At 42.5% G+C, this 26275-nt stretch overlaps 2 protein-coding genes across 4 annotated transcripts; one reads left to right on the forward strand and one right to left on the reverse strand.

Annotated features, from left to right (window-relative positions):
• The first annotated feature begins 893 nt into the window (after positions 1–893).
• Positions 894–19885, forward strand: hid1b (HID1 domain containing b). 3 transcript variants are annotated; one of them, XM_087845145.1, is made up of 19 exons: positions 894–1019; positions 2653–2802; positions 3716–3880; positions 6734–6853; positions 9865–9971; positions 10665–10781; positions 12068–12308; positions 12392–12448; positions 12534–12674; positions 14245–14335; positions 14446–14597; positions 16741–16819; positions 16904–17068; positions 17148–17369; positions 18390–18529; positions 18606–18689; positions 18769–18860; positions 19456–19614; positions 19695–19885. In XM_087845145.1, the coding sequence occupies exons 1-19, from the start codon at positions 954–956 to the stop codon at positions 19756–19758; spliced, it is 2412 nt and encodes an 803-aa protein (XP_087701271.1). In that variant the 5' UTR covers positions 894–953; the 3' UTR covers positions 19759–19885. The 3 variants fall into 3 exon arrangements, with proteins under 3 accessions (XP_087701271.1, XP_087701272.1, XP_087701273.1); XM_087845146.1 differs by having other exon boundaries at positions 12068–12299; XM_087845147.1 differs by lacking the exons at positions 894–1019; positions 2653–2802; positions 3716–3880; positions 6734–6853 and adding an exon at positions 7958–8046.
• On the reverse strand, positions 19806–25001 carry LOC102784644 (proton channel OTOP3-like). Its single transcript, XM_087845148.1, has 7 exons — positions 24617–25001; positions 24400–24536; positions 22483–22541; positions 22236–22390; positions 21406–22082; positions 20456–20614; positions 19806–20367 (listed from the first exon to the last, which is right to left on the reverse strand). The coding sequence occupies exons 1-7, from the start codon at positions 24999–25001 to the stop codon at positions 20197–20199; spliced, it is 1743 nt and encodes a 580-aa protein (XP_087701274.1). The 3' UTR covers positions 19806–20196.
• Between the last annotated feature and the right edge of the window lie 1274 nt (positions 25002–26275).

Genomic DNA, 26275 nt, shown 5'->3' on the forward strand with positions numbered 1-26275 from the left:
CCGTATTAAATGTGTATTTTTTCCAGAATGGTTTAACATGTTTTATCCGTTGAATGTTGAATATCTTTTATTTTACTTTGTGATATTCGGTTGGTTTTCTCTTATTTTATCTACATATATTTATATTTATATTTGTTAGCATATAAAACCCTTATTGTTTTATTGTTTATTTGGTATTATTAATGTGCCTTTAATTCGTTAATACTGAATTTATTTATTTGTTTGTTTACTTGTTTTGTTGCATTTTTTAGCTAACGTGCTTGTAATGCATTCGTAGATATTCGGATAATTTCCATGTTTCCCATTTCCAATTCTCTCAGTGTTTAACCACAAAACTTTTCATTATTATTTTATTCATTTTTTAAAATAACTTTTTAAATTTTATTCATTTGTTCAGTTTGCTATGAAACGGCTTATAAAAGAGTTTGTCTTCTTGTGTCTGTCCTACAAAAACTCTTCTTTTTGGGAGGTTTACTAAATGTTTGGGAATTTTCCATGAAATTATAAATTTAAAAAATCCATATTGCAATATTCCTACGAAAATGCATACACGGATATTACAACATCTCCCTGTTTCTTCATAAAGCAGCTTAGCTTCTTTATTTAAGATTTAAGTTGAAGTGTAGGTACACACTTTATTGTGCTTGGGTTTCTTTGAGGGGGCTTTATACGTGGCTTTAGCTTCCTGCCAGTTTTGCACAGGCTGATTTTTACTGATTTATGCTTCATTTACTTTCACAAATATTCATACTTGTTTTTAGTACAAACAAATAAGGAAATGTGTGTTTGAATTAAACACAATCGCGACGTGAGAGTTGTTACGCTGGAAGCAGCATGAGCGTGAGTTTTCCGAGCTGCACCTGAACGCAGCGGCCGCACAGCGCTGTGGATGAGGCAGATTATCCTCCCTGTGGATCCAGGCAGGCAGGCAGCAGGTGGCTGGAGACAGAAATATGGGAAACGCAGACAGCAAACTTCACTTCAGGAAAGCGGTGGTCCAGCTGACAACCAAAACTCAGGTCGGGGTTTGTTTTCTTTAAAAGGTGACATGAGGAAAGTTCCGCTGAGCGTTTGGCTTTTAGCGTTAGTGGAGATGTGGAGATAAAGTTGCAGTGCCAGATGGCAGCGTACGTCACACAAAGTGGAGAGAAAAACCTGAAAAAATCATTGGAGTTATTTCATAAACGAGGATTTTAAACAGAAAGCAAGCTTGCCTCTCAGAATACGGATTTTTTATTATTCTTATGCAGTCTGAGGGACTCCAAACAGTCATTCTGGACTTTGTCTGTGACGTGATCCTTAAACGGCTTTAATGTGCAGATGGGAATATTAAAGATTGCGTCAGTTTGGGGCCAGCAGTTGTTTCTCTGGCTGACAGTTGTGTTTAAAGGTAGCAGGGCTGCACGGGACAGCTGCAACTTTAATCGATTGATCGAGTGATCGAAACTGCTCCAGGTGGTGTGTGGGTGGTAGTTTGCTGTAGCGTGAAACAGATGTTAGGTCAGCTGCTGGAATCTGGGTGTTTATGGGCTCATATGGACTCTTGTGTTCGAAGCAGAAGTGATTGGTTGATTAGCTAAAATAGACAAATCAGAATCAATCAAGTATATTTATCCTGCATCGTCTTTATTTTTCAGTGTTTGTCAGACTGAAGGAGATCTTTAACTTTGTCTGATTAATCGACTGTTTGCTTAGACATCAGAGTCCACGGACACTCCTGCCTGACCTCGTCTGTCAGCCTGAGGCTCAGAGCTCATCCGTGATGTCATCCCACCTCGATCCCATCTCTGGCTCCTTCAGCACACCTCACCGCTGTCTCACATGACTTCCTCATTCAGCACCACAGTTCCTCGCTTATCCTTCTCTTTACTTCTCCATCAATACTCTCGAAGCGCACTCTGCCGGGCTCTTTCTCTGCATCACTGCTGCTCACTGATCGTCACCTCTCTTCTTAACCTAGCTTCAACAACTCTGTCCCATATCTTCATGCTACAGCTCATCAGTTACATCCCTCTGTGGTGTTGTACACTGAGAAAAGTACATTCTGATTGGCTAGACTATCAGTGATGGAGTAGCCTCCCCAGAGCTTGGAAAACTTGGAAAACTTGACAGAGGATGGAGCAAAAGAAGAGTTGTTGGGATGCAAGGCTTAGAGAACTGTTCCTGAAATAAATTACAGAAAGCTGCCTCAGAGAGTTCAAGCTGTGCTGAGGAATAAAGTCAGTAACTCCAAATATTTACTGTCAAACTCTGTTTTTGCCTCTTATAACATGTTTGCAGATGTTTCCATAGGTCACTGCTCCTATTTCCTGTGGAAATTATGAAGAAATGAAGGGTGACTCAAAATGTTTGAGATCTTTTTATGTCCAGCTTTTTTTTATTAGTTAGTTAATGGGAAAATAAAATCACTAAGTTATCAATAATGTAAATGATGTTAATTCATTCAGTTGATTGACAGAGAATTAAATGTGTTACTGTATGTGAATAATTTGGATAAACTTGTTGATCCTTGGTTATGTTTTCTGTCGGCCATGAAGCAAAAGGGAAAGATCGCACCTCCTCATCAACACAATGTATTTAGCAGCAGATGAGCCACACACACACACACACACACACACACACTGATGTTAGTGTGCGTTTCCTCTCCTGCAGCCCGTCGAAGCCTCCGACGACGTGTTCTGGGATCAGTTCTGGGTGGACTCCTCCACCACGGTTCAGGATGTTTTCGCTCTGGTTCCTGCGGCAGAGATCAGAGCCGTCAGAGAGGAGTCTCCGTCAAACCTGGCAACCCTCTGCTACAAGGTAACCTGACATATTCAGGACTGACTCAGTATCAGGACTGAGGGTGTAATCGTTTTGTTTCTGAGTCAGTTTAGAGTTTTTTGCGCAGACTTACTTTCAGTCTCAAACTGCTGTATAAACACTCTGCCCTGTGTCGGCTCTCTCTCACATGTTTAAGGCTTCTTAGGACGTCTTCTGTCTGATCTTTGTTGCCACCAGCTGCGAGGACGTCTGTATGTTGCTTTAGAGCAGCTTTTGTCCATCCTGGATACAGTCGGAGACAAAGGAATGCAGCTGTTTGTTGTTCCCACAGTTGATGGCAAAGGTCAAACGTCATTTATAGAAATGCAGAAAAACAGAGAAACTAAGTCTGAAGATCATTTGGTAGTTTAAGGTTTTAAAGGGCAGAGAGCTGCTTTGGTGACTGGATGAAGGTCATGTGACAAAAAGATGTGCTTTTAAAAACTCCTGAGGTTTTATTTGGTTCATGTGGAACGACCCATGTTTTTCACTATAAGCTGAAAGAAGCAGCTGCTGGACAGAAACAGCTGCAAGTGTTAATGTGTTTTAGTGCAGCTACAAAGGCTAGCTGGTCAGAAGATATGCTATTGAAGATTTTATGCATTTATTTGTCATGCATGATGGTCACACTGATTGGGGTCCAAACCCAATTTGCTGACATAGTTTTACACCTACAAGTACGATGAAGTCACGTAGAGTTTAGAAGAATGAGTCGCTGTAATCAAAACAAGCTCAAACTAATGAGTCCACTCACCAATCAGAAGCTTGATGCTTCAGTCGCCTGGTGAAAAGAGAATTTTCCAACACTTTTTGTGGCCTTTAAATAAGATGATGATTGACAGGTGAATAAATAAGAGTAGACTTTTTTCTGTCTTGGTTATTTCATCTCATACTTGTGTTGGTTTTTTCCCAGGCGGTGGAGAGGCTGGTCCGGGGAGCAGACTCCGGCTGCCCCTCGGAGAAGGAGCGCCAGACCGTGTTGAACTGCACCCGCCTGCTCACCCGCATCCTGCCCTACATCTTCGAGGACGCCGACTGGAGGGGCTTCTTCTGGTCCACCATCCCCGGCAGAGCGGGGGTACGGCGCTGACATCTTTTAATGTATTCATCTACGTGGCTGTTTTTAGTCTATACTGGCCATTTCATTTCATTTATTCCAAGTAAAAACACCAAATATTTGCAGCTTTATTGTCACATATGAAATGATGATATTTATATATTTTGCAGGTATTAGTTTGGTAGCTGATTAAATGCTTTTAGTAACTGCATATAAACTGATCTTTGCAAAAGAAGAAGAAGAAGAAGAAGAGGAAGAGGGGAAAAAGGGAGAAAGTTATTTAAGAACTCCTGCCACGTCTCAGAAAAAGCATTTGGAGGAAATCTTTCAGTTTGTTAGGTTTAATCTGTCGGCTCTGCGGATATCTGAGGACTTGAGCCTCTCTGATGTCTCCACCTTTAATAATCTGCGCCGGTTCAAAGCGATGGTTCCATCTGATTCTCAGAACAGACTCTGCAGTGTGAGATGAGATCGCTGATGCTTTGACGTGTCTGTCCAAATCCCTCCTCTCCCTGCCTTCCCCCCGTTTCCCACCTAGGGCTGCTGGGTCTCTGGTTACCCGGTCGGCAGGGGACTGCGTCCAAACACTGCCCATATTGTGTCTCCTGCTCTTTCTGGCCAGCGGTTGAATTTAGAAGGGATTGAATGTCTCTTAATGAAAGTGGGAGACTGAAATAAAGTGCAGAGCAGCTGCAGGTTGGAGCAGGCTGATTACTCAGTATTGTATGAATGAAACGACTCTGTGTGGCTAACGGATGGTTGAACTCTTATATTTGATTATGGATTTATGCTGCGGAAAGATACAAGTGGACAGTTTGGAAAAACCTGTATATGTGGTTTAGAGTTAAATGTGATGACACATCCATCATTTTCTTGTCTGTTTGTTCAACATGAAGCTAAAACTAGCAGCTAGGTAGCTTAGCCTTGAATAAAGTATAGCGTAAAATGTCAGTTTAACTCATAATTGATCTTTCCAGGACACAAAGTTAGACGTAATAAGAATGACTTTTGGTTTATTTGGGTTATACGGAGCCCCGCAGGGGACATGGGAGAAAAAAAAATTAAGACGGACTTTTGCGAGATCTCGCAAAACTAACTCGGTGTCGCTACCCGATCCGTACCGGAAACCCGATCGGTACCCCGCATGCGCGAAAGGTGTCTACTTCCGGTCGTAGCGTTTTACGATAGTTATGGGTCAGAGTATCGGTTAAGATGTTAAGAATAATAAGTATATCTTAAAATGTTTGCAATAATGAAGCATTTCAGTACAATGTAGACAAAAACGAAAAATAAAAAGATAGTTGCGGATCGGGACTCCCCGATCCTTACTGCGCATGTGCAAAGTCGGACCGTACAAATCGGGTCTACCCGATCCGTACCGCGCATGTGCAGATGTTTTCTTCTTCTTCTGTTCATTTAATGGCAGTTTACTCCCCAGTGTACGAGGATACTGCCACCTGCTGACCGAGCGAATGAACCCCATTGTAAAATGAATTGGCGTCATTACAAACGTGTGTTAAATTTGATTTAGTGATAGTCGAGTGTGTTTATGCTTGTCTGTGAGGAGAGGATTGACTGGAATAGTGATGATGATGTCCGCTATCACTGTCAATTGTCAGTAAACACTTAATCTGGCTGATGAATCTTCACGTGACACATTGCTAAATCAATATTATTAAGTCTGTAATTAGGCACCATTCTTCTTATTTTACGGCGCTGTTTTTCAATCGGGGAACGCTCTCTGTTGAGGAGAAAAGCATGACTTTGTTTGTATACGGATTATCCATTGTTTAAATGTCCCGGGCAGTCGAAAAGGAGGCAGAGCTGTTGAGAAACTGGGCGCTAACCGTATCATTCAAATATATTGAATGTCGCAATGTTGGCAAAGAGAGGAAGTGACGTAAGATTTGCGCATGCGGGGTACCGATCGGGTTTCCGGTACGGATCGGGTAGTGACACTCGGGATCTCGCAAAAGTTTTGCGAGATCTCGCAAAAGTTTTAGCCGCATTCTTCCCGTTAGCTTCGAGCTAACGGGAGGTCGAGACCTACTACAGCCGGGAGGAACACCGCTTTCCCGGCACATCGTGCCTCGACCTCCCGGTCGGCTTCGAGCCAGCGTCCGAAGAATGCGGCTAAAACGTTTGCGAGATCCCGAGTTTGTTTTGCGAGATCTCCCATGTCCCCTGCGGGGCTCCGTAGGGTTATGTCCATTATGCATGCTTTTTGGAGGGACAGCAGCTACACTCCACGCATTTCCTCCATGTTCAGGGATCCTGCTGAGTCAGCCAGTGAACCAACCAGTTAACCAATAGCAGTACTCATCTTTTAACTCAAGACATGACAGAAAAAAAGCACATTTTCGGAAGCTGGTCCACCAAATAAACAAAAGAATTAGATCTTTTTTGACACACTACACTCACGGGCTGATGAGCTGTCTGTCACACAGAAAAGCTTTACTGTCCTGTTCTTATGGGGACCATAATTTCAAAGATAATCACTATGCTGTAGTCAATAAAATGTAAAGCAAGCAATTAACCCTATAATGTCATCAGAAATAATATCGCTGAGTTGATATAGCAAAGGAAATGAGGGTAATTTTCCCAAAGATTTCTATAGAACTAGATTTGATCGGAGTAGTCGCCCCCTGCTGGCCATAATAAAGAATCAACTTTAAGTTGATGGGCCATTGGCTTTACGCTACATGTTACTTTCTATATACAGTCTGTGATTTAAAGCAACTAATTGGGACTTAAGTGACATAAAAACCAACTCTGAAATGGATCCAGAGCAGCACAAAGACAACAAATTGACTTACCAGCAACGATACAGTAAAAGTACCATATGAGTCACAGCCTCAGCTCTTCTCCCTCCAGCACTTGGACCACGATGCTGATGACGAAGGTCGGCCTCTGGCTGAGTCCCTGCTGCTGGCCATTGCTGACCTGCTCTTCTGTCCAGATTTCACCATCCAGAGCCACAAGAAGAACAGCCCGGTGAGTCTGGCAACCCCCCCGCATCACTGATCATGGAAAAGTAGCCTTACTCATTATGTAACTGGTCACAGCTGCTCCTCCCTAAGCCTGGTTCTGCCCGTGTTTCTCCCTGTTAAAAGGGTGTTTTTCCTTCCCACTGTCAGCGAGTACTCGCTCACAGGAGGTTGTTTGATTGTTGGGATTGTTGGGTTTGAAATATTTAATTTCTGGGCTTTTAGGGTCTTAACATGGTTTGTTTGCTTTGTTTTAGCTCTGAATTGTCAGCCATGTCAGCACTTTACAGCTCATATAAAAGAAGTAAGCCTGTTATTTGCTCCTGTGGCAGCACCTCTTAGCGCCGTTATCTCTTAACACAACCTTCTCGGGCGGTAGCTCAAGTTAATGAGTGACTCTGTGGGACGCGAGGAGAGGGGCCATGTTTGGAAAGGGTGGAAACGTCTTTATTGTGCTCAGCAAACATTCAGACGTTTGAGAGACTGGGAGGCGATCTCATTGGATGACTCCTTACTCCTTGCTACCTCACGAGGAAATGTTAAAATCAAGGAAGTTGTGCAGGAGAATGTGGAAAATAGCCAGCAGCTGCTGTTTGTTCCCACCTGCCCCAGTGACCTCTGAGGCGTGACGCAGGCATGTGCACAAAGAAACACATGGCTGGAGGGAAACCTCATTTGGGCCTTGAATTTCAGCTTTCACTTCCTGGTACAGATTTAGTGATGCAGAGGTCAAAAGCCCCTGCTTGCCTCCACAGACCCTCCCGTGTGACACGAGCGGCTAAAACATAAAATCTCAACACTGCACAGCGCGTAAATAAATGTACTCGTGCAGAAAGCTTGCTTGTCTTGTGACCTAAGTAAACACTTCCCTAATGAGTTTATGGTCCATTATGAGTTTTAAGCTTTATTTATTAGAAGTTAATGTTTTTTTATCGTGGTTCTTTTTAGTAGGGGTGGGCGATATAAACGATATACGATAGAAATGATATAAATTTGGCCAACGACAGAGATTTTGACTATACCGCTCTATCGCGATAGCGCATGTTGATGACGTCATCAAGCTGCGCCTGTTTTGGTCGAAAGCATCGCAGCGGCTAAAACCATTATCATCTGCAAATTATGGCGAGCAACAGTCATAGCAAAGAGATGAAGCACTGTTGAAATATGGGGAAAGCCAAAAACTGCGCTTCCTCCACTTCGGTAACATTGATTCATTAATGTTGAATTCTCTCGCAGCTGTTCTGTTCCCATGTTGTTGCAGTATATTAATAACTAACCTCGTATTGTGGATGAATAATCTCAGTTGTTCTCCTGATTGAAGTTTGGTCCGTGTATAGCATCCTGCTATGCGATTGCATTTGTCCCTGAGCACCAGAATCCCTCACGTTAACTTTTATCAAGTGGAAAAAAAGTTGGCGTTCATCCTCCAGCTTCACTGTGCTAATGTTATGCTAACATAGCTGTGTCGCTAGCAATCACGTAGCACAACATTATATACCAGGTAGTCCAACTTCAGTAACCCTACAAACGCCACTGCTGTTTAGTTTTCTGTCTTCATTTATGTTGGAAGTGATAACAGAGCTGTACGTTTGAATTAGTTTCAAAAAATCTCTCAGTCAGAACATGGTATGTCATGTTTAGGTGGAAGCTAGCGAGCTAACTTCCTGCTAACTTCTAACTCTGTTAAATTTAATATTTAATGCAGTTAGAAACTTAATTGTTACACCTGGTAAAGCAGCAACGCTGATGATTTAATTAAAGATGAAATAATTTAGACTGTTTTTAGCTCTCAGTGTTCGTTTGTCTTTGTGACCTGAAATCAACGGAGTTTTGGACCCAGATTACTCCGTGAAGCTCCTCACTACGGCAGCCGTAATGCTCTGACAATCCATCAAGCAGTGCGGCTTACCAAAGTTGTACTAAAACATTTTTTAACAGATTTCTGCACGCCAAGATCGGTTAGAGGTCAGTAAGCACAACCAGAATTCATACATAAGGCAAACTTTCGATTTTTGAGAAAATTAAAGGATTTTAAGTGTCTCTTATAGTGTGGAGAATACGTTATACAGAAGAAAAGAATATATCGCGATATATATCGTTACCGCACATGCTTCAAATTATATCGCGATATGAATTTTAGGCCATATCGCCCAGCCCTACTTTTTAGAATAAATGAAGACAATACAGGAAGGTCTGCATTATGGTATAATGAGCGTGCAGTGTCCCTCGGCTCAGCTTGAGGCTTCTCAGTGCATACACTAATCAGTGGGTGACATGAGGGCTGCTATGTCCATCTTTCACATACAGTCTGTGCGTATCCTATGCTCACCACAGTAAAAGGATTCAGTGACCTGCTTCCTTTTTGTTTCACCTTCAGATGTTTGATGTAGGTCGCCGTCCCATACTTGGTTTGGACACTTCTTCAAAGGTCTAAAGTAACTTCCTTTCGTAAAGAAAGTGACTGTTGCTGAACGGCTATGCAAAGCTTTTGCTTTTAAAGAGTATCCCACGCTTCAAGAAGCACATCAGAGTTCACTGCGGTTGGCGTTTGACACCAGTGAACTTGGCTGTGTGGCGTACGTGGAGCTGTCAGTTCACTTACAGCGGTAGCACCTTGTCACATCTATTCATAAAGCTGTAGTTATCTCTGCGGAGGTGTTGCATGCAGATATTGTCAGCGGAGGGCTTAGCTTGGTCCGTTTGTTGACTTGCATGGTAGAAGTGTGAACACTGGCCCGGAGCTCTGTTTAGACCTCCAGCTTTAGCTGTGGACAAGAATCCACGTCTGTGAGTAAATGAGGCTAACACTCCACACACCGCCTCTGCCTCCAGGTGTGAGGCGGGGGGGCAGAGAAGCTCTTGGCGTCACAAACACACAGACAGTACATTCCTATGAGTCAAGCTCCACCTTTCAGTGACCTCTGTGGTCCCACCTCGCCTAATTTTAGCTCTGGGGGGCCTTCGGGAGGTGAATCAGGCTCTGATCACTGAATGTTTTACCTGTTGTCCCTGCTGCAGGATACAGCTGATGACATACGAGCCATAGACAGCTGTGAGTACATCTGGGAGGCCGGCGTGGGCTTCGCTCAGGCACCTCCTCTGAACTACGTCCACGACCTGAACAGGTGAGACTTCAGCATCCTTTCAGTGCTGGTCATCACAGTGTTGGCTCGTGTCTGAGCGTACATGTATGTAATCAATACTGATTTGGGCTCCTGCACATGTGGAACTACTGCAAAAAGAAATGTAATCAGAATTAATGTGCCTGGGCTGAGCGTCTCGGTGCGGGAGGCTTGTTGAAATTTTGGATGAATCTGTTTCATTGAAGTCAGTCACATCGATATCCAACCAGTCTTAGCTCCACCTCTGCATCCACACTCGCCCCAAAGAGGCCGTTGCTTTGGAAAAAGCACAAGTCAAAGTTTTTCTCTCTTTATACTCTGTTTTTGTCATCCGATCCAGATTTGCTGGTTTCAGCAGGACAAGTGAAGATTAAAAAGATGAATGTGACCAGAAAAAAACCTCACGTGAACAACAAATCGGTGTTGAGCGCTCCTGCTTGTTCTCTAACAGCTCCAGCTTCTTTTTAATTGCCGTTAATAGAAGAAACGATGTTTGTTTTCTGTATGCAGTAATAAGTAAAGCTGTGCTGCTGAATTTAATCTTCTAAAACGATGAACCTTATTGGAAACCCCCAGATTAGACATCACTGCAGATTCCTGATTATAATCATTCTTTTGCTATCTCGCGAATTCAGTTTGTGTCAGGCTGAATTCACCTGCTAACATCCCTCCATCCTGTGCTAACGCCCTTTCCAGGACGGAGCTGCTGAAGTTACTCCTCACCTGCTTCTCTGAAGCCATGTACCTTCCTCCCTCCGCTGAAAACAAAGTCCTCAACCCCTGGATCTCCTTCTTCTGCTCCACAGAGAACAGGTGACGTTATACCTGACAACACCTCACCAGCAGTGTTGGTCAAGTTACTTGAAAAAAGTAATCAGTAACTAATTACTGATTACTTCCCCAAAAAAGTAATCCCGTTACTTTACTGATTACTTATTTTCAAAAGTAATTAATTACTTAGTTACTTTTTAAAAACACGATTTACAACCTGAATAGGTGATAAAGCGATAGATCTTTCAGCCCAATTCTACTTTTTCTGCATAATCATCATATAAAATGTAATCAAATGGAAAAGTCTCTTTTTAAAACTTGTTTTATCAGTTTTAATCTTTTAACTTTATGCATCAAGCAAAAATTTAATTATATGCAACATTCTCTGACTGGAAGAAATTAGTTTAATATTTAAACCTATTTTCTGCACATTCCAGCACATAAAATAAAATATTTTGTGTGTTTACACTCAGTCTTTCAAATAGATGCAAGTAAAACACAGCAGAAAATAAATAAAGTCAAAGACTAGCGGTCCTGTTGCTCTATTTTCACCTGTAAAGCAGGAGTGGGGTAGGCGGAGGTTTACCCTGGTGCAGGTGTGCAGCGGTTCAGTGGAAGAATCCGCGAGTTTCTCTGTGAGTTTCCCATCACGTCGTAGCTACTCGGTGCTTGTTTGGAAGTTTAGGGGTTTTTTTCGCTGTAAAAAGAAGTTTTCTTCCCACGAACAACGGACACTAATGTTTTTGTCACTTTTTATGGAATCAAACTCAAAGTAAGGTCAGTACTTCCACGCTTTAAACGCTGCACGCTCATACTCTCTCTGCACTCGATATATGATCCATTGTTGATCTGCACACAGCTGTTGTCACGAACGTCGCACTCGCTTACGTCACTGTCATGAGACATTCTCGCAAAAAAAATCACGGTTTTAGTAACGCAGTAACGCAGCGTTCCTACGGGAAAGTAACGGTAACCTAATTACCGTTTTTGCAATAGTAATCCCTTACTTTACTCTTTACTTGAAAAGTAATGCGTTACAAGTAACGCGTTACTGCCCATCTCTGCTCAGCAGACGGAGTGAGATAACTTCTCTCCTGTTGAATTGAACTCTCTGCTTCTCTGTTTTGATGTTGAATTTATTAGAAAATCCAAAAACCTTTGTGACAGTGAATTCATCGTCTTAAAAACTAAAAACAGGGAATTCATTTAAGAGTGTTTGTAGGTGTGTTCAGTAATATTTGACATACAGAGCAGGGGTATACATCACTACAGCCTTTCATTCATCCTCGTTACGCTTGTGCAGACTCACCTCCACCTGTTTTTCGCAGACACGCCCTGCCTCTGTTCACCTCCCTGCTCAATGTGGTGTGTGCCTACGACCCCGTGGGCTACGGCATCCCGTACAACCACCTGCTGTTCTCAGACTACCGGGAGCAGCTGGTGGAGCAGGCGGTCCAGATCCTTATCGTCACCCTGGAGCACGAGGCTGGCTCGGCCGCCAGCGCCGCCCTCCAGGCCCTGGACCCCTCAACATGCCCCTCAGCTGAGGAGGAGCAAGAGGTACATACAGTGAGTAATTAATCCACATATATGCAAGTATATTTTTTTAGTTTATGATTTAAAATAAACACTGATGTTGATTTATTTTTCAGCCTGGTGGACCCGACAACCTGTTTGTGAATTATCTCTCCAGGATCCACAGAGAGGAGGTACTGAAACATCCAGCCGTTCAGCAGCTAACAGCTGATCCCGTGGGATGTTTATGAGTGTGTGTTCTCTTTGTTTGTTCATCAGGACTTGAGCTTTGTCCTTAAAGGTCTGGCTCGGCTGCTCAACAACCCTCTCATCCAGACTTATCTGCCCCGATCCACCAAGAAGATCCAGTTCCACCAGGAGCTGCTGATCCTCTTCTGGAAATTCTGCGACTTCAACAAGGTGCGAGCACGAAATGCAACAGGAAGCCAAGGGATTCACAGGAAATGAGAATATTTCATCAACAAAAACAGCTGCTCATGTGCAACCGCGGTGGTCAGGTCCTAGTGAACTGAATGTGGATTGGACAGTGTGTTTGTATGGGACTGATGCTGACTGAAGTTCTTACTGCTAAATAATAATAATAATAATAATACATTTTATTTGAAAGCGCCTTTCAAAACACTCAAGGTCGCTGTACACTTAAAAGCAACATAAAAGCAAGAAGTTTACAGAATCATAAAAGCATAAGACATAAACGAATAAAATAGGAGAGTGGAGAGGTTATGTGGGATAAGCTATTTTGAACAAGTGGGTTTTGAGTTTGGACTTAAAGAGAGAGAAGGAAGAGATGTTTCTTAAATCAGGAGGTCGGGAATTCCAGAGTCGTGGAGCAGAGCAGCTGAAAGCCCGGCTCCCCATGGTTGCAAGACGGGGGGAAGGGACGGAGAGTGAGGAAGATCTGAGACAACGAGATGGGGCAGTGATCTTAACCAGGTCAGAGAGATATGGAGGAGAGAGATGATGAACAGCCTTAAATGTGTACAAGAGTATTTTGAAATTGATGCGATATTTGACCAATGAAGCTGCTGCAGGACAGGAGTGATGTGGTGGGCAGAAGGGGTCCTGGTGATGATATGGGCAGCAGAGTTCTGGACGCGTTGGAGCTTGTGGGTGGATTTTTGAGTAAGACCAAAAAGAAGTGAATTACAATAATCAATCCGGGAAGTAACAAGGCTGTGGACAAGAAGGGCATGTGGGGTGAGAAAAGGACGGAGACGATTAATGTTGCGTAATTGAAAATATGCAGACCGAGTAATATTATTAATGTGTGAATTGAAAGATAGAGTACTGTCGAGGATGACACCCAAACTTTTCACAGAGGAAGAAACGAAGACCGGTGAGTTATCGATAGCAATAGAGAAACTGTTGGTTCTGGATAATGTTGGTTTAGTGCCGACCAAGAGGATAAACAAGCGTAAGTGTGGCCCTCACATGTAACCCTCGTTCAAAGCATAGCGTTTAAATGGCAGAATGGGGAAAAGGAAATAATCAGGAGACATGAGAACATTTCAACACAGTCTGTGGTAAAATGCTGCCCCCTGCTGGTGAAGGCTGTGATTACAAAAACATCATGGTTCTGTGTTTTTCCTTTTTATGATTGGTGTTCATTTCAAGATACATTTTGAAGTAGTAGTTCGAGAATTAACTGAAAATATTTTTTCCATTTTATTTCCTAAAATGCTGTTACGGCTTTAATCTTGAAGACTTTAGTATAATGAGATTAACAATAGTAGTAATAAAAAATAAGATCCTGGATTAAAGTCGTAATTTCACTTTTTTGTGAAAAAAACTTTATTCTCAAAATAAACAAAAATAATCAAAGTATTGGATTCTTCTCAGTTTTTCTTAATGTGGACTTCATCCTGGTTCATAGGTGTGTGTGGGGCAGACAGATTGAGAATGCTGATGAAGTTGTATGTGTGATGGAGTGAAGTGGAGCAAATCTGATTTTGTTGTTTTTGTGTTTTAGAAATTCCTCTTCTTTGTCCTGAAGAGCAGCGACGTGTTGGACATGTTGATTCCCATCCTCTTCTACCTGAACGATGCCCGAGCGGATCAGTGTGAGTCACGTCTCCGTGCGTGTGCGTGCGTGTGAAACATTAAATATAAATCTGTATAAACTGTCATCGTTCCCTGTGTTAAAAACAATGTCCCCTGTGTGCGTCTGAAGCCCGGCTCGGCCTCATGCACATCGGCGTCTTCATCCTGCTGCTGCTGAGTGGAGAAAGAAACTTTGGCGTCCGTCTGAACAAGCCGTACGCTCTCCGTGTGCCCATGGACATTCCTGTGTTCACAGGAACCCACGCCGACCTGCTCATAGTGGTGAGACGTTATGGCGTGAAATAAATGAGAGAATCTTTCTTTCATTTATCCACGAATGAGGGCAGAAAATCCTGCGTTTGGCAGAAAGAAACCGAGGGATGGAGCGAATTATCAGTCACCTGGTAAAACATGCCCAGCTTTATATGCTTTCTGGATAGTACTGAGAACTACAAAGTACTAACTGGACATTTCAGTCAGGAAGGTTTTAACCTCTGTAGAAGATCAAGAAAGACACGGTCTGTTTTGTGTCTGGACCAAGGGTATCAAACCCCAGTGCTTGAGGGCCGGTGTCCTGAAACTCTTCCATGTGTCCCTGCTGCAGCACACCTGAATTAAACTGACTGCATGCTGAGGTGGCAACACCCAACCCTGCTCAAGTACATTTAAATAAATGTAAGAGTTTGTAAAAATTTACTTCTAAAACTACTTTTATTGCACCATGTTCATTCACTCCTGAGCAGTGTTGGTCAAGTTACTTGAAAAAAGTAATCAGTAACTAATTACTGATTACTTCCCCCAAAAAGTAATCCCGTTACTTTACTGATTACTTATTTTCAAAAGTAATTAATTACTTAGTTGCTTTTTAAAAACACGATTTACAACCTGAATAGGTGATAAAGTGATAGATCTTTCAGCCCAATTCTACTTTTTCTGCATAATCATCATACAAAATGTAATCAAATGGAAAAGTCTCTTTTTAAAACTTGTTTTATTAGTTTTAATCTTTTAACTTTATGCATCAAGCAAAAATTTAATTATCTGCAACATTCTCTGACTGGAAGAAATTAGTTTAATATTTAAACCTATTTTCTGCACATTCCAGCACATAAAATAAAATATTTTTTGTGTTTACACTCAGTCTTTCAAATAGATGCAAGTAAAACACAGCAGAAAATAAATAAAGTCAAAGACTAGCGGTCCTGTTGCTCTATTTTCACCTGTAAAGCAGGAGTGGGGTAGGCGGAGGGTTACCCTGGTGCAGGTGTGCCGCAGCGGTCAGTGGAAGAATCCGTGAGTTTCTCTGTGAGTTTCCCATTACGTCGTAGCTACTCGGTGCTTGTTTGGAAGTTTAGGGGTTTTTTGCTGTAAAAAGAAGTTTTCTTCCCACGCACAACGGACACTAATGTTTTTGTCACTTTTTATGGAATCAAACTCAAAGTAAGGTCAGTACTTCCACGCTTTAAACGCTGCACGCTCATACTCTCTCTGCACTCGATATATGATCCATTGTTAATCTGCACACAGCTGTTGTCACGAACGTCGCACTCGCTTACGTCACTGTCATGAGACATTCTCGCAAAAAAATCACGGTTTTAGTAACGCAGTAACGCAGCGTTCCTACGGGAAAGTAACGGTAATCTAATTACCGTTTTTGCAATAGTAATCCTTACTTATTTTACTCGTTACTTGAAAAAAGTAATCGGATTACAGTACAAGTAACGTGTTACTTCCCATCTCTGCTCCTGAGCGTCTGTAACATGAATCAAGTGGCTGAACTGCATCCTGAGCATGCAGTCAGCTTTATTAGAGTCTTGCTAATGATCTGCTAATTTTAGTAGGTCATTAAGACGACTGGAGTTTGACACTTGTGGTCTAGACTGGATATAAAAGATGGACGTGTGCAGGATTCTTATGCAGTTATCAGCTAACGATAGCAAACGTGATTAACGATGCACATTTACAGATATTTAATTGGTGATAAGTGATAGAATAATAACATTCACACAAAGTACCAAAAGCATTTATGGGTTGGCAGCGTAGAGTTCAGAGGCTCCAGTTAATGGAGCTGAGGCCTTCCAGGTCCCTGCTAGCGCCCGATCCTCCAACTCTCAGCTTTACCAGTATCTGTGCATGGTTCCTGTTACTGCAGCAGGTATTTAATTAACGCAGAAAGACAAATTGCAGCAACAACCACAAAAAAACCTGGAATAAAACGTTTTCCCTCTTTTTAATTGTAACTAAATGTCATGTACATTCTGGTCTTGCATTTTCAATTAAACGCTCTCCTAAAGATCTCAGGACATCATAGTTTTTTGCGTATTTATAGGACAGACAGGATATTTTTTGTGGTTTGACTTTGTGATGGAAGCTTGAGTGTTTTTAGTCTCCACTGAGTTTGTTCCAAGTACTTTGTCATGTTTAGATCTTCCACAAAATCATCTCCAGCGGACACCAGCGTCTCCAGCCTCTGTTCGACTGCCTGCTCACCATCATAGTGAACAGTGAGTATTACAGTGCAAACGCTGCCCCCTGGTGGAGGAGCAACAGAGCTGCTTGAGCCTTGGTGACCTTTTGTGCTTCCACAGTTTCACCTTACCTGAAGAGCCTGTCCATGGTGGCAGCCAACAAACTGCTTCACCTCCTGGAGGCCTTCTCCACGCCCTGGTTCCTCTTCTCCTCGCCGCAGAACCACCACCTGGTCTTCTTCCTGCTGGAGGTCTGCAACAACATCATCCAGTATCAGTTTGATGGTGAGAACACAGACACGGGCTCATCGGTTTGCAGGTCACCACTTTTGCCCAAATAACAATCTGAACCCTCCTTTCACAGGTAACTTCAACCTGGTGTACGCCATCATCCGTAAGCGAAACGTTTTCCACCAGCTGGCCAACCTGCCGTCCGACACGGCGTCTATTCAGAGGGCCCTGCAAAAGAAGAAGAGGACGGGAATCTCTAGGACGAACTCTGTAGAGAATGAGTCCATGGAGGGCTCCAGACCTGCTGTACCTGCCGAGCCCGGCACACTCAAAGCCAGCTTAGAGGCCACTCCAGGTAGGAAGTAAGAAGTAGAATTTCAAATAACGAGGATTTTTACTTAGTCTATATCAGGGGTTTCCAAAACGTCGAACTGTTCCTTTAACCCTTTAAAGCCGGTCGAAGCGGGCACGCTCCGTTTTGCATATTTATTTTTAAATCCCTGTAGAACCGGAACCGCGTAAGTTAGCGCAATAGTTTTTTTGCATATGAAACCGGAGGAGTTGTACTTACATCTTATGCCATCAGCTTGTCCTCGGTCACAGTTTCCTTCCACATACACCAAAGAATTGCATAAAAAGCACTTGCAGCAACAAAAACATAATATTCCACGCTTTGCCGATCCGATCAGCTGTTCATAACACTTCCTAAGTTGGAATAGACGTCAGCGTGAACTATCACATGTCCGCCATTACCTGCCTGAAACCGGAAGTGACGTCATTTTCGCGGAAATGTAGTTTTTTACCTTATAAACCTATACTGGTGTTTTTAAAAGTTATGTTTGACTTTATGACTTTCTGTGTGGTTTCTGGGATGCTTAGGACTCATATTGCACTGCTGGAAATAGTTTATTTTGATGCATATGCTGTTTTTTTGCAAATTTGCATTATAATATTTATTTTTGTTTTTCCTGCAGTGTATAAAAATTGGTGTATTCCAAAAATAAAACTATGAAGACACTCAAAATAATTTTCCTGTGGTGGGAAACTATTTTGTGCAACTTTTTTGTATTGACAGTTTTGAGGGATAAGCCTCTTAAATTTCTCTAACTAGAAATATATGTTAAAAAAGCAAAAATGATTTTCAATTTTTTTGTAGTTTATTGCACTTTTTTGCAATTTATGTAATTACTATGCACTTAATGCATGCATATTATTAAAATTTGGGCTGTAACAGTTGTATTGATGTATAGCAACTTGAAATGCTCCCAAAAATGGCTCCACAGCATGTAAAAATATAATATAAGCTCTGGCGGACTTGGTTCTATGGTAGGTCTTAAAGGGTTAAAGGCCTTCATCGTGTCATCATGTGTTGTAGGAATCGATAAGATAACAGAGAAGTCTCAGGTGAGTCAGGATGGAACGATGATCACTGTGCCACATTTGGACTCTTCACACACGTCTAAAAGCAGCATCGCAGCCGGAGCCAGCGACAGCGAATCTGAGAGAGATCACGAGGTGAGCAGACGGCTCGTCTCTCTCACACACAGAAGTTTAGTTGCTGCAGTTAAAGTGGTTTATTTTTTGGTGTTAGGTTAACCGCACGCAGTCAGAGTCGGCGAGGAGTCGACTGTCGAGCGTCTCATCAACGGCTGCGTGGAGCGCTAACTCCGACTGGGTCAGAACAAATCCTTCATCTGCTCACATTTACCTTCCGTGGGTGTGTTTTCTGTCATGTGACGTCCTCCATCATTTAGGTCTCCTCGTGGAAGGCCAAACTTCCCCTGCAGACGATCATGAGGTTGCTGCAAGTCCTGGTTCCTCAGGTGGAGAAGATTTGCATCGACAAGTAGGAAATCCCTCAGATTTTAAACTAAGCGATGCATTATGTGATAACTAATGAACACCTGTATTAGTTAATGAGCAGCACCAGGCAGGGTTGGAAGAGATGAACCAAAACTGTCTTAATGCAAAGTTATTGCCTGTGACCTGGAATGTTATTAGAATAGATTAACATGAGCTCGTCTACAGTTTTAACAGAATTCATTCAGAACTTTTTGAGCCATCGTGTTTACAGACACACAGCCTCCTTCATCGAGGTAATTATTGAATCGTGAAGCTTTCTGTAAGCTTCACTTCTATATTTGATCTCTGAAAACATAAATTAAACATAAATGACCTCATTTATGTGTCTGTATGACATTTAATACCACGAACGTGCACTTTTCTTTGAAGAAAGAAATTTGTTGCACTTCTGATTGAAAACAGTTATTTTTGCATATCAGGTTCACTTTGATGCTCCACATAAATGAGTTTATTAAACATGTTCTTAAATTGAAACAGTAGCACTTTTTACAGATTTATCACATAAAAGTTACTATTGATTCTTTACATTTAGACGTCAGATTTATTCTCAGTGTCTCGCCGTTTATTGTCGTCCTCAGGGGTCTGACCGACGAGTCGGAAATCCTGAAGTTCCTGCAGCACGGCACGCTCGTGGGTCTCCTACCCGTCCCCCACCCCATCCTCATCAGGAAGTACCAAGCCAACGCCGGCACGGCCATGTGGTTCCGCACATACATCTGGGGCGTCATCTACTTACGGTAAATAAACCTGCCTGTGTTCTTTGGGATGTGTTCAGTGGACTCCTCTGTTAGCGTTTTGGTTTTTCTTCTTCCCGCAGTAATGTTGACCCTCCGATCTGGTACGACACCGACATCAGGCTGTTTGAGATCCAGAGGATTTAGAGGAGCTGCTGGTTTATCTTCCTCACACCTGAACTGTTATTAAAAATCAGGACGGCTCATCCTTGATGCCAAATAATGTAAAGATGAAGGTGTGTAAATGTGTCCAATTAAAGGAAAAATGACAATATCTGGCAGTTTTGTAGGACATTTATTTATTTTGCCAAAAATATGTGTGCTTGTTGCTCCGATGTGACGACAGGAAGGTAAAAGTCTTTAAAATAATCTCATCAGAGACCCCGGGGTCCTGAATCTGCTGCTCTACCAATATATCTGCCTAAAACTTTTAAAATGCTTTTTTAAAAACTTAAAATCAGGACACACAGGCCAGAAGACTGCGAGGTGCTGTCGTCTCCATATTTTAAACAACATCCGTTTTAAAACATTTTAAAAATCCGGTTTTTGCTTCGTGCAGTCTAACAGGGATGGAGTCTGTGCGTGTCATGCAGAGATGAGCAGCTCCGTTAAAGCTGCCACCGAGTGCATCCTGTAGAAGACGCCGAGCGGCTGACCCAAATTCATCATAACAAACCAAGCGGTGAAGCCGAAGAACTCTTTTCCCAGGCCGTTCTCGAACTGCGGGTGGACTCCAAATGCAGGAATCAGCCACAGCTGAAGAAGAGGGAACATCTCCGTGTTATTCAAATACTGAACATTTTTAAATATTCTTTCAAAACAGGTTCATAAAACACAGCAGTACCATGATATTTGAGAGAATGAGGAAAGCGCAGATCTCTTGTCTCACTCTTTTGGCCCAGGGTTTTGTTGCCCCCTGCTCCTGGACAGTAGGGGGCGCTGATATTTTGGCCTCCAGTAGAGATATATCTTTCTTTTTGTTCTCTTGTGCTTTTTTCTTCATCTGTAAAAGAGTTTTAATATAAATATGAAAAAATTTAATGCCTTTCAACACATCAGTAAAATGTACAGGTGCACAAAAAGAACCATTTCATACGGAGCCCCGCAGGGGACATGGGAGAAAAAAAAATTAAGACGGACTTTTGCGAGATCTCGCAAAACAAACTCGGGATCTCGCAAAAGTTTTAGCCGCATTCTTCGGATGCCGGCTCGAAGCCGACCGGGAGGTCGAGGCACGATGTGCCGGGAAAGCGGTGTTCCTCCCGGCTGTAGTAGGTCTCGACCTCCCGTTAGCTTCGAGCTAACGGGAGCTAACGGGTTAGCTTCGAGCTAACGGGAGGTCGAAGGCCGAAGAATGCGGCTAAAACTTTTGCGAGATCTCGCAAAACTTTTGCGAGATCCCGAGTTTGTTTTGCGAGATCTCGCAAAAGTCCGTCTTAATTTTTTTTTCTCCCATGTCCCCTGCGGGGCTCCGTAATTTCAGAACATATTAATTTAAAAAAAAAAAAAAAAAAAAATTGGAAAAAAGGGAAACATCAGATTTCAGAAAAATGTGAGAATGAACACATTCTTCAGAAAAAGAAAAAAACAGAAAAGAAAGCAGCAAAAATAATCCCAAAACATGACAGGAAACCAACCCCCCCCCCCCCCCCCCCCCCCCCCCCAATATACATGTAAACTAAGATGACATTTGAGAAAACAATTTCAGGAAAGGTTATTTAGGGCAATGTAACAATATTAAAAATGAAACTTCCGAGTTACACCTCAGAGCTACTATATGAAGAAAAAGAATACTTTGAAAATACTGCTCATCTGCTTCTTCTTCTTCTTCTTCTTGATGCTGAGGTGTGGGTGTCTGTGGAGGCCTTCGATGATGAAGATGTTCTGGAGGATGAGCTCCAGCAGACTCAAGAGGGAGTAGGACAGATCCAGTTCCCCCAGAGGGCCATCGGTGCCTATGCCCAAAGCTGCCACCACGGAGAAGTAGGACAGAGCGAGCTGGCCCAGGGCCGCCGCCATCAGGAGGACCACATCCAGCCTACGAGAGGGATTAGGCCCCACTTCGCGCGCCCTCCTCTCTAACCTTTGGACTATTAGCCCGACCAGACAGCAGAGAGACATGATGGGCATGACGACTAAATGATAGCCATAAAATATGAAGAAGGCGGTGAGGCGAAACTCCGGCTGGCTCACATAGACCTGATAGAGAACGAGGGCAGTCGCTCCTGCAGCCAGAACCAGTCCCCCAAACACGAGGCCCAATGTGATCCCACCTGTGCACACAATATAGAGGGTCTTCTTCTCAGTGACGTGGTGATCTGGACCCGTTATGCGGCCCACGTTCTTCCACATCACATAGATCAAGCAGCCTGCCATCAGGTAGTATTCTATGTTGAAGGGGAAAAAGATTTCGAAGCCCTTCCTGAAGGCGAGGCAGGCTGTGCTCGCGTTGCACTGACAGGTTGAATTCCCTGCAGGAAGGAAGAGAACTTTAAATACATTCCTTTTAGTTTCGCATCCATCTTGCAGCTACATTAGTAAGTCGTATGTCACAATTGAATAAAGTGAGCTCAACCATACAACCTTAGGATCCTGAGTGAATGTGGAGTAACTACAGTAACTACCTGCTAAGTCTGAGTTGTCCCTACCAGGTGGGATTGTGTCGTCATCAGTGAGGCCGTTCTGTTTTCCCAGCTCGATCTCCACGTGGATGCTGTCCTCTGTCACAGCGTTCAGCCACAGCAGTAGATCAGTGGAGAGGATCATCATCAGTCCAGACCTGCAAACCTAAAGTTAGAAATCTGTTTCTCAAAGTAACAGGTGTATGAAAAAAAAATGCATGATTTATATAGCAAATTTAGTCATGCGCACCTTGTGATTATCTTGTGTCTGTGAATGCAGTCTTTGGAGTGAGCCCACAGTAAATATGTCTACAAAAGGAACAAAAGTTCGGTTATTCAAAAAGGACACACCTGAAATGACGGCAAGCCTGTTTTCAAGTCAGGGAGGGTGGAGAGGAAAGGTGAAGTTATGTAACAGAAAATAGCCGACGTATGATCTGAAATCTTAACGTGAAAGGGACAAAGATGAGCCCGAGGAAGAGCACCGGACTTAAAGTGAACAGCAACAAACGAGAAAAGTTTAGTCAAAGCTGTCAAAGCTGCATCCTGCTGGACCCAAAAGCCTTTCCTTATAATAAAGATTATTTTGAACTCAAATTCATGCAAAGCTACTCTAGTAGAGTTCAAGAGTGAAAATATGGAGCTAGAATAAATCTGGTCACAGAAATAGATGATGGTTATTAGCAATGTCTGCTCACTCACTGGAACAGCTGCAGTCTCCTACAGGCTGACTGCACAGTAAATTACACATAAAGTATATTATTACTCTAAAGTTAAACCTAAGACAAAAAAAAGACGAAAATAAATAAGTGATGCGTTTTTGCGATTATAATTCTACATCGTTGTACCTACATCAAATATAAAATATCTTTATAGAAATGTGATGTCATACATTTCAGTTTCTGCTGTCCCTCTTGACCGGACTTTAAAAAAAAAATCCGAATAAATAATCTTGATAACGCTATTAATGTGAAACAATGTGGGAAAAAGAAAAAGCTCTCTTATGCCACACTATCAATAAGTATAATGTATTATTTTGTGTAATAGAAACAAACAAGGAACGAACACCGTTGAGATTGTTAAAGAAAGCAAGCTGCAACTGTCAGTAAATATTGCTTAATAACTCAGTGTAAATATCCTCATCACTTTCCCCTCCTAAAATCCAGACTTCGTTTATGCATTTGCATGCACTTTGTATTTTGAGTGCAATTAATACAATATTAAAGTAATAAAAAATCCACAGCTGCAACACCAAAGATATACGCACATCAATAAATTCATAAATTAGCCCAATAACTGCCTATCGTGCATGAAGTGTCATTCCACGAGTACAGTCACTTTCGATATACAACCCGTGAACTGCTACGCTACTTAAAAGGGATTTTAATGTTTACTTGAGTAAAAAGTCCGAGTACTTTTTCCCACTTTGCAGAAGAACTGTGCATCACAAGATTTCACTTTTTATGAGCTCCACTTTTCACCGCCTATCGTGAGCTTGAAAACTGTGGTTTGCGCACCGTTTCTTCCCACTTCTCAACAATCTGACTAAATATTCAGACTTCCTGTGCCCCCTGAATGTGCTGGGCACCTCCCCGGCATTGATTCACCTGTCGAAACTCCAAGGTCACGTGTCGTGGGCGTTTTGACCCACGCGTCGGAGCGGTGTTTCGAAACACCTGCGCTTCCAAACTCGACTTGTTGTCGAAACGTGAATATCCCATCCCTGTCCATCGCCAAGGACACGGATTTAAGCACCAACGGAAACACCTTCCTTAATTTTGGCTTTACTTTTTCTGGAGAAAACTTGCTTTTTAAATGCTGTCCAGTCGTCCAATATTTGGAATATAATGACTAATCTCACCATTTTTCTTGATTTGGAGTCAACAGGTAAGATTGGCTGAAGCGCAGGTGAAATAATCCCTGCTGACCTGTGCTGCCTTGGCCACAGAAATGAGAAAGTCTTAGAAATTTGATCCTTTTACTCAGTTTCTCCTAATCAAATGACTTGAACATCTTTGAATCAGATAATGAAATAAAATATTCATTTTCATGAGATGACTGATTGGTCTAAGTGTAGAAAAGATAAGCACGTTTAGCTCCAGCACTTAGCTTCCTGCACTCTCAGTAACAACTTGCGCCAGTTCTCCAGCCTGCCTTCGGATTTTACCTGCAGAGTGAGAAAAGGAGCCTCCATGAACGGTGAAATGAGCGTTGCAGCAGGCTTACACTCCCTCGTACTCATCAAATAACCGACCCTGAAGACAAACAGCAGCAGGCTGAAGGCAGCAAAGAGCAGGAGAGCCACTGTGACATGAAAGCGCTGTTAGAACATCCAAGCACACCCTGTGAGCAGTCTGCTTTAAAGAGCGAAACCGGGAACTTACGGATGACAGGGACCCCCCCGGCGTGGTGGTCTCTGTGCGGGCTTATATCCGGATGTCTCCTGGCCCACAGCAGGTACCAGAACATCCAGATCAGGCTGATCCCCATGAGCACCAGCAGGAACACCTCGGGCTCCTGGTGGCTCAGACACTCAGGGTTGAAGTTTTCGCCGACCACCAGAGCGGTTCCCAGCAGAACCACATTGAGACCCACCAAACCAGAGATTAGACGTCTCCCACTGGGAACCCACAGCAGCACCGGGTCCAGCTCCTTTTCATGAGTCTGATGATGGTCTAAACTCTGGAGCGGTTCATCACTAGTGGGAATTTCAGGTGTCCCACAGACAGTATCCAGCTCCAAGTCTCCAGCATCACGATCCGTGCTCATGCTTTTTCCTCTTGTCTTCAAAAGACACTTGTTTCCTTTCCTTTCAGCTGAAGTTCAGCGAGGAGACATGCGACAGTCCTCTAATGCGCCTTCCCACGGCTCCCACACGGCTGTAGGTGTGGTCATGATTTTAACACACCTACACAGGAAATGCATCATATTTACTTTGCAAACTGGTTCTTTATTCACCTGCTGAGCAATTCGGACAAAGTTTACTTAATAGAAAGATTAATGAATTATTAATTTAAAAAAACTAACAATCTAATCTAAAGGCTTGCAAGTGGTGTTTGTCAGTAAACAGCATTACAGAACTGAAATGTATGAAGCTGCCCTCTGCCAGCAAGTAGCAGAGTTTACAAACAAGCCGCAACAGGACCTGACTTACGTGTGTGACGTCATTCTTATCGCTTCGCCGCTTCGAGCTGCAGTAATGGTTGAGTGGGAACGATAACCTGATCAGCTGATTATTTTTATTTTCACTCTTTAATGACACAAAGCTGTCTGCTTGCTGTGTATGGAGGGCCAAAGCATATGCATTATTAAATACACTTTTTAATTCTTTATTTAGACATTACAAATGTATTAATTAACTCATTAATAAATATTTCAAATCACAAACGGATTTCACAAAAAATAATTAAACTCTCTACAAATACCTAATTTCATAAAGCATTAAAAAAATACAGACCTTCAAGATCTTTAAAAAACAATTTAAAAAAGAGAAATAAGTAAATGGATTTAAAAATCAAAGATTTATTTGTGACAAAAAAATGGTGAGTCCACTCCTCATCTGCAAATCCATTTCCTCACTGCGTTTCCCTTTCCTGTTAGCTCATGCATTAGATCATATTAACCCTCTGCCAAATCAAAGAGCAGAGATGACACGAGTACACACATTTCTGGCCTCTTCAAAATCTGATATCTTGATGAATATAAAAAATTTATGCTTTCGAAGCAGGAAGTGCTGTAAAGATTTGCAGGGTCGACCAGCACACAGGAAGAAAGTTTGCATTCTTTGTAAAATGCTGGATCGTGTGTGATTTGTCTGAGACCATGTGTCATCATATGGGGATATTACAATATGGCAACTTTGCACTATGCTGTAAAATAAACCCATTGTCCTCGTATGAGACCACGTCTTTGTGCTCAAAGATGATGCCGAGCTCTTATACTTACAAGGTCCAACTAATCTCAAGTAGCAGAAATTAAAAATACAAACAGCAAACGGGGTTTAGCTGTTAGGAGGATCTGTAATCGGTGAAAGCGGTGATTTT

This window comes from Neolamprologus brichardi, chromosome 8, assembly GCF_056152115.1.
Source record: "Neolamprologus brichardi isolate AB-2024 chromosome 8, ASM5615211v1, whole genome shotgun sequence".
Lineage (NCBI taxonomy): Eukaryota > Metazoa > Chordata > Actinopteri > Cichliformes > Cichlidae > Neolamprologus > Neolamprologus brichardi.